This window comes from Hyperolius riggenbachi, chromosome 8 (assembly GCF_040937935.1).
Source record: "Hyperolius riggenbachi isolate aHypRig1 chromosome 8, aHypRig1.pri, whole genome shotgun sequence".
NCBI lineage: Eukaryota > Metazoa > Chordata > Amphibia > Anura > Hyperoliidae > Hyperolius > Hyperolius riggenbachi.
The window spans coordinates 106833209-106841873 of NC_090653.1; the positions used below are offsets into that span (position 1 = coordinate 106833209).

The 8665-nt window shown below is 41.6% G+C and overlaps 1 protein-coding gene across 1 annotated transcript in view; it reads right to left on the bottom strand.

Annotated features, from left to right (window-relative positions):
* ARHGEF6 (Rac/Cdc42 guanine nucleotide exchange factor 6) overlaps positions 1 to 8665 on the bottom strand; it is a 183988-nt gene that overhangs the window by 16217 nt on the left and 159106 nt on the right. The window contains 3 exon segments of the mRNA XM_068247903.1: positions 4956 to 5016; positions 5018 to 5046; positions 8448 to 8544. Coding sequence (XP_068104004.1) covers positions 4956 to 5016; positions 5018 to 5046; positions 8448 to 8544 — 187 coding nt within the window.

Genomic DNA, 8665 nt, shown 5'->3' on the forward strand with positions numbered 1-8665 from the left:
ACTGAACAGCTTATCACTGTGTGTACAGCCCTAGGTCAGCAGCACTGGAGCACACACTCTGTCACACAATGACGTCAATCAAGCTAATTAACGATTTAACAATAGTGTAGTGATAGTGAAGGGGTTAATCACTGAACAGCTTTAGGATTATAACTGTGTACAGCCCTTGCTAGGCCAGCAGCACTGGAGCATGTCTCTCAGTGAGCATTCTCAAGCAAGGGACGATATGTCTCATCATGGCAGCCCACTTATTATACAGGGGGGCTGGCCAGTGTTCCTTTCTGTGATTGGGTGCCAGGGCTTAGGCTGGGAGCCCTCTGATTGGCTCAATGAGGTCAGGTGGGGCTGGCCAGGGGTCCCCTCTGTGATTGGTTGCTAGGGCTTTTGCTGGGAGTCCTCTGATTGGCTCCAGGACGTCATCTCCTTAGTTACAGTATTTTGGATCTGGATATCTACGGATATCCGCGTTATGCGCCCAAATATCCGCAGACAGCTATCCGGATTTCTACAGAAATCCGGATCAGATAGCTGAAAAATGGTTGGATATCCAGGTTACCCAGAAATCCGGAATCCTGATGAGCAGCACTGGTGGCCAACAGTTAGGGCACATCAAACATATTCCTATACAGAATTTGTACAGTAGCAAGCTGTAAAGTCTATTGTGCCATACAATTTGTTTACAACACACAAATTTAGGGCTATGAATGAAGAATGTGAAATGCTCTTATGAAATACTTCAGATTAAACTAAAAATAATCATTTTATTACTGAATATAATACTGTAACTGCAATATAGAATTTAAAGAAAATAATACTGGCTTCAAGCTTGACACAACCCTTTCTATAAAGACTCCTTATATACAACTTTTAGGTCCCTGCGCTTTGCAGGTCATATATTCAATCTTTTCTCCATGTGGATCATCTAGTTCATTCCTAACCATTAGGGATCTTTGCTCTCCAGACAATGTCCCCCTCTGCCGGGAACCCCTCCATAGTGTGAAAGGCTGGACTCACAACCTCAACCAGGGCTGCTAACAGAACCCAAAATAATGTTGTCGGACCACTTCAAGGGACACTTCTGGATTCCATGCCATGTAAGCTGCAAGGCTGCTAACAAGCCAACACCGCCATTGCCACATACACCAATTCTTTGCTCACTGTATTGCCTACCCATAAAATGGAAAATCTTCAATAGTGGCATGCTAACTTTCAAATCTCTACTGGACCTGCACCATGAATATCTGAAGGATTTGTTGCAACTGTGCCACACCTCCCATCACCTCAGATCAACAGAATCTAGTAACTTGACCACCCCCAGAGTCCACCTCAAAACCTTTGGAGCCAGAGCCTTCTGTCATCACGTCCCTAGCCTTGGAATGCCTTGCCAAACCGCAACTATGTATGATCTGGGACAAGATTATGTGCTTTGGATCCTACAGAAGAAAGGCACTTTACAATTTTTGTTGTTGTTGTAAACATCTGGATCTAACCCCCTTAGGCGTGTTACTGGAGTACTACATGAACCTCCTTGATGACAGCTCTGCCCACATCCCCCTACCAAACTACAGGACTTTCTTTGGAAAAGGATGCAATTGGCTCATGCATAAAGGCCTCTGTTTGGGGGGAGGGGGGTAGCATGCACCTCATCCCCTTCTCCATAAAACACTGCAGGCAGCTGGGCCACTACAACTGCCTACTGACCCACTTTCAGAAGCCCCTGGGAACCAGGCCAGATGACAGTCAGCAGACCTTAGCTGGGGAATTCAGGTATAAAGTTTATTCTGCTTGATGGGAATCATCCTTTTGGTACATACTACATCGTAAGACGGAGGGGATGAACAGGAAAAAAATTATATTCAGAATAAAGAAAAGCTATTTGTTTTTGCTTAAAAAATAGTTATTCTGTTATTTGTAAGCACTACTAGTGATACACACCGTGAAAGCAAATTGGAAGCAACAAACATTTCTGTATATGAGAAGCAACTGATTTACAGATATCATGATTCTCAGCACAAACAGGAAGCAAGAAGATTGAAATCTGTCTCCTTTCAACAGGTTGGTAAATTTAACTCTCATGTCTCTTTCTCTCTAAAGCACACAGACTGACTTGACTATAGCATACTAGAATAAAAAAACAGAAGGAAAAGGTAAAGGAAATTGAGAAAAGAAGGAGAAAAGGGAGGGTGGGAAGGAAAAAAGATAGTGGCGAGATAGAGAGGATAGGTTAAACCTGAGAGCTTGCCCCAGTGCAGTGTGTGCAAGGTAGGAGAAACCTTTCTGCATTACCATGTCACAAGCATTTGTTACTTTTTCAGTTACAATATCAATACTCAGGGAAAGTCTTTTACTGTACTTCCAGTGATGTGAAAAACTATTTGCCCCCTTCCTGATTTCTTATTCTTTTGCATGTTTGTCACACTTAAATGTTTCTGCCTCATCAAAAACCGTCAACTGTTAGTCAAAGATAATTGAACACAAAATGCAGTTTTAAATGATGGTTTTTATTATTTAGTGAGACAAAAAAAAACCAATCTACATGGCCCTGTGTGAAAAAGTGATTGCCCCCCCTTGTTAAAAAATAACTTAACTGTGGTTTATCACACCTGAGTTCAATTTCTGTAGTCACCCCCAGGCCTGAATACTGCCACACCTGTTTCAATCAAGAAATCATTTAAATAGGAGCTATCTGACACAGAGAAGTAGACCAAAAGCACCTCAAAAGGTAGACATCATGCCAAGATCCAAAGAAATTCAGGAACAAATGAGAACAAAAGTAATTGAGACCTATCAGTCTGGTAAAGGTTATAAAAGCCATTTCTAAAGCATTGGGACTCCAGCGAACCACAGTGAGAGCCATTATCCACAAATGGCAAAAACATGGAACAGTGATGAACCTTCCCAGGAGTGGCCGGGCCGACCAAAATTACCCCAAGAGCGCAGAGAAAACTCATCCGAGAGGCCACAAAAGACCCCAGGAGTACATCTAAAGAACTGCAGGCCTCACTTGCCTCAATTAAGGTCAGTGTTCACGACTCCACCATAAGAAAGAGACTGGGGCAAAAAACGGCGTGCATGGCAGATATTCAAGGTGCCAAACCACTTTTAAGCAAAAAGAACATTAAGGCTCGTCTCAATTTTGATAAAAAACATCTCAATGGTTGCCAAGACTTTTGGGAAAATACCTTGTGGACCGACGAGACAAAAGTTGAACTTTTTGGAAGGTGCGTGTCCCGTTACATCTGCGTAGAAGTACACAACATTTCAGCAAAAGAAACATCATACCAACAGTAAAATATGGTGGCGGTAGTGTGATGGTCTGGGGTTGTTTTGCTGCTTCAGGACCTGGAAGACTTGCTGCGATAGATGGAACCATGAATTCTACTGTCTACCAAAAAATCCTGAAGGAGAATGTCCGGCCATCTGCTCGTCAACTCAAGCTGAAGCGATCTTGGGTGCTGCAGCAGGACAATGACCCAAAACACACCAGCAAATCCACCTCTGAATGGCTGAAGAAAAACAAAATGAAGACTTTGGAGTGGCCTAGTCAAAGTCCTGACCTGAATCCTATTGAGATGTTGTGGCATGACCTTAAAAAGGCAGATCCTGCTAGAAAACCCTCAAATAAAGCTGAATTACAACAATTCTGCAAAGATGAGTGGGCCAAAATTCCTCCAGAGCGCTGTAAAAGACTCGTTGCAAGTTATCGCAAACGCTTGATTGCAGTTATTGCTGCTAAGGGTGGCCCAACCAGTTATTAGGTTCAGGGGGCAATTTCTTTTTCACACAGGGCCATGTAGGTTTTGAGTTTTTTTTCTCACTAAATAATAAAAACCATCATTTAAAACTGCATTTTGTGTTCAATTATGTTATCTTTGACTAATAGTTAACGGCTTTTGATGAGCAGAAACATGTAAGTGTGACAAACATGCAAAAGAATAAGAAATCAGGAAGGGGGGCAAATAGTTTTTCACATCACTGTATATCAATTTTCTTTTTAAAGTGTAACGGTCGGGCATAAAATCAAAAAACAATTCTTTATTTTTATCTGGTAAACAAGTAATAAGGGTGCTAACCAGGCAATCCAAAAGTTAAAATGCTGGGTTGTCCTTTTTTTGCTTCTCTAGTAGAGAAGTAGAAGTAGAGAAGCAAAAGATGACAGCCCAGCATGCCCTGCAACTTCCTTTTTGCGTACCAAATTTTGTGTGTACCAAATAAGAGTCAGGTAAACTGGGGAATGATCATTCATCAACAAGAAAAGTTAGATTTTAACTTTTGGATTGCCTGGTTAGCATCCTTATTACTTGTTTACCAAATAAAAATAAACAATAGATTTTTTATTTTATGCCCGACAGTTACACACTTTAAACTGTAGCAGCTTACAGACAGGTAAGGGCTGTCGGCAGGCACAAGAAATCCAGGGCCCACACCTAAAACATCAGCGATGGTGCCCTGATCCTTCCACAGAACTTAATAGTCCCACTTGGGATAATTTCTGGGCAAATGCAAATGGGCAGCACAGCGACCTTTATATGCAGAGGCTGTTTATAATGACCATGTCAGGTAATGCGGAGGGATATGTGATAAAGGTGCATTTCCTGGAACTCTATTATAGTCTGGCCCCAATGGCAGGAATAGGAAACGGAAGACTGTCACAAGGAGCTGGACTGGGGTAAGCATCTGTTTTTTTCAGTTATAGGTACCCACCCACTGGCACCGGTAATAATTTGGCTTTATCAGGCAAGCAAACCTATGACCAAATATAAACATTCCCTGAAATGCAGGAGGAAAGGATGATGTGAAAGAAGGCATCACTGTTACCAGGCAGTCTCCAGAAATACACCAATCAACAGAGAAATTCCTGCAAATACAGTAGCTCAAGGTGTGACTGCACAGATATCACCATCAGTGGTCAGAATGGATGGCTTTCATTGAAAGCTTTAGCGTCTGAATCTTACCAGAGGCGAGATTTTGTTGGAAGCTGGCTCCTGTACAATAAGCCTCAATCACTTTCAGAATTTTGTGCATCTTCTTCCAATGCTACTGTGCCTGAAAAAATAGAAATGTCAATTTGAGGCATAGGTTTGTACATGTCTGTTCATACTGCTAAGTGATTTGGAAAGGTAAAACTAGAGCAAAAGGGGGGAAAAATCTTTATTACAATTTATGGAAATCCTAAAAAAACAACAACCCTGAAGTTTTACTAGACTAAATTTTCAGGGAGCACAGAAAGGGTTAAGCCTTTCCTACAGAGGGCAGAACCCCAGCCAGGGGCGTAGCAATAGGGGTTGCAGAGGTAGCCACTGCATCGGGGCCCTTGGGCCAGAGGGCCCTCCCTCAACTACAGTATTAGCTCTCTATTGGTCCTGTGCTCATAATAATCACTTCTATAGATACTTTGAATAGTGGTAGTCATTAACATACTGTTCCCCATCCCCTTCTTGCACCTCTGACACTGTAGCTGCCATTGGCAGGTTTTGGGGCGCCGTATCAATTGCTATGTATAGAGTGCTTGGGGCCCCATTGTAAAACTTGCATCGGGGCCCACAAGTCCTTAGCTATGCCACTGACCCCAGCACTCTGATTCAAAGCTGCTGCTAAGCATAATTATACTATGATGTAGCTAAACAAACAGGGGACAGTGCAGCGGATCTCTACAGCACGTATATATGCAATGAAAACTTATCATTGTGTGCTGTCTGTTCAGGTCTGCTTTAAAGTGTACTTTTACTGAGAATTATGGATGCTGTATTGATGGCTCGCTTTGGAAAATACGAGTTACTCATTTGTAATGTTGATCTCTTAGCTACAATGGGTTCTGAATCCCTTACTATTAAGCAGATCCAAAAATCAAATACATTTCAGATCATCTGTACTCAGGTGAAAGCATTAGAAAGTACACTATATTGTATTAACCACTTCCCAACTGAGGGGTTTTACCCCCTGACCACCAGAGCAATTTTCACCTTTCAGCGCTCCTTCCATTCATTCGTCTATAACTTTATCATTACTTATCGCAATGAAATGAACTAGATCTTGTTTTTTTCGCCACCAATTAGGCTTTCTTTAGGTGGGACATTATGCCAAGAATAATTTTATTCTAAATGTGTTTTAATGGGAAAATAGGAAAAAATGTGGGGAAAAAATTTATTATTTTTCAGATTTCGGCCTTTAAAGTTTTTAAATAATGCATGCTACTGTAATTAAAACCCATTAAATGTATATGCCTATTTATCCCGGTTATAAAACCGTTTAAATTATGTCCCTATCACAATGTTTGCCGCCAATATTTTAGTTGGAAATAAAGGTGCATTTTTTTCAGTTTTGCGTCCATCCCTAATTACAAGCCTGTAGTTTATAAAGTAACAGTGTTATACCCTCTTGACATAAATATTTAAAAAGTTCAGTCCCTAAGGTAACTATTTATGTATTTTTTTTAAATTGTAAATTTTTTATTTTTTTTTTAATTACAAAAAAAAAAAATTGGGGAGTGTGGGAGGTAAGGAGTTAATTTTTTGTGTAAAACAAGTTTAATTGTGTATAAAAAATGGTTAAGGTGTAGTTTTACTATTTGGCCACAAGATGGCAACATTACCAATTTGTTTCATGCGACCTGCAAGCGTCCTTCCGGACGCTTGCAGGAAGTAGAAAGAGGCTGGGACTTTGTTATTTTTTCACAATGATCGCGCTGCTCAGCCGAGCGGCAGCAGATCATTGCGGGGCTAAGATCAATGAACGGGAATGGATTTTCCCGTTCGTTGATCTCTGGGCGAGCGGGCGGCGGCGTGTTTACTAGCGGCGGGCGGCGTGTTTACGAGCGGGAGCGCGGACAGCGGCGGGAGTGCGCAAAGTACGGATTTCTCCGTCCCTGGGGGTGAACACGCATGAATTTTTATTGCATCCTATTCTTAACCCATGGGCTCCATATTAAAATATGGAGTTAGCGCACCCTTTGACATCTTCTGCAGTGCTTTACAGAGTATTAGTCTTGTCACTAGCTGTCCCTCAGAGGAACCCATAATCTAACCCAGGCATGGGCAAACTTGGCCCTCCAGCTGTTAAGTAACTACAAATCCCACAATGCATTTGCCTTTATGAGTCATGACTGTGGCTGTCAAACTCCTGCAATGCATTGTGGGACTTTTAGTTCCTCAACAGCTGGAAGGCCAAGTTTGCCCATGCCTGATCTAGCCCCTAACATAGTCATATGCAAATTGTAGTTTTGTGCCAATTTAGGGAAAGCCAATTAACTTAGCCGCACGTTTTTGAGTTGTGAGAGGAAACCGCACTGCCCGGAGGAAAACCATGCAGACACAAGAAAAGCACACAAACTCCGTGCAGAAATTCTTTGAGAAGAACATTTGGGAGGCTGGACAAGAAGACCTGCCTTGTAGACGCCACGCTAAAGATGTATCAAATTTAAGTCAGATCTCTGTGCAGGCCAGTCAAGTTAGTCCACACAAAATTTGCTCATCTATATCTTTATGGACGATGCTTTACGTACTGGTGCACAGTCGAGTTGCAGAAAGTACGCATTCAAAAACTGTTCCCACAAAGCTGGGAGTATGAAATTGTCTAAAATGTCTTGGTATCATGACGCATTCAGAGATCCTTTCATTGGAACTAAGGATCCAAGTCCAACCCCTAAAAAACAACCCCAAATCATAATCCCCTTTTTACCAAACTTTACATTTAGTACAATGCAGTCAGGTAAGTACCATTGTCCTGGCATTCACCAAGCCGAGACTCATCGCAATGGATGATATAACACTTGGATGCACGTGCTCAATCAAGGAAATACATTCCATGAAGTTGTCTGCGCACTGTTCTGGAGCTAAACATAAAGCAATATACAGTTTGGAGGTCTGTAGCTATTGATCCTACAGAAAGTTGCTGACTTGACAATGTTAGCCTCGGTATGTGCTGACCCCTCTATGATTGTACATGTCCTACCACTTCATAGCAGAGTTGCTGTTGTTCCCAATTTCTTCCACTTTGTAATACCAACAGTTGACTGTGGAGTATTTAGTAGGAAGGAAAAAGGAGAGAGAGAGTGAATTACTTCCCATTCTCTTCTCTTCCATAAGAGTGCCTCTTCTCTGACCCATTCCTCCTTCCCCCAGGACCTATCTTGAATGTTATGTGAGAGACCTAACAGTCTACAGCATCTGTTTATCTTATCAAGTCCAGTAACTGGACTGCAACTTGTTATCCACGGTATAGTCTTGCAAAACAGTACACCGTAATCAAGAATATTGCCATGTATACTACAATATAAGCAGCTCGCAGTACCACGTTTGTTAAATTGCATTCATAGCAGCTAGTCACACTCTTAGTGTGGCCAAGCTGCGGCCAAGATGGTGAACCATGGACAGCTAAGATACCACATTCCTGAAATAATATATATATAATGACTACAAAAGAGAGAAATAAAAAGAACTGTGCCTTACTTTTCCTGAGTGTAGATTCCTCATCAGAAGGTTTCCTTTCTGGTTTTCGCTTGGGAAGAAACTTCTTGACATTTTTGGGGCTTTTGCTAGAATCCTGCTGAAAATGTTTTTGGCATAAAAACAAATACGTTAACATTGAGAGTTTCATAATCTGTCTAGAATGTTACTTCAATAAATTGGTTCAGTCCCTCTGCAAGTCCTCATACCATCTACAATCT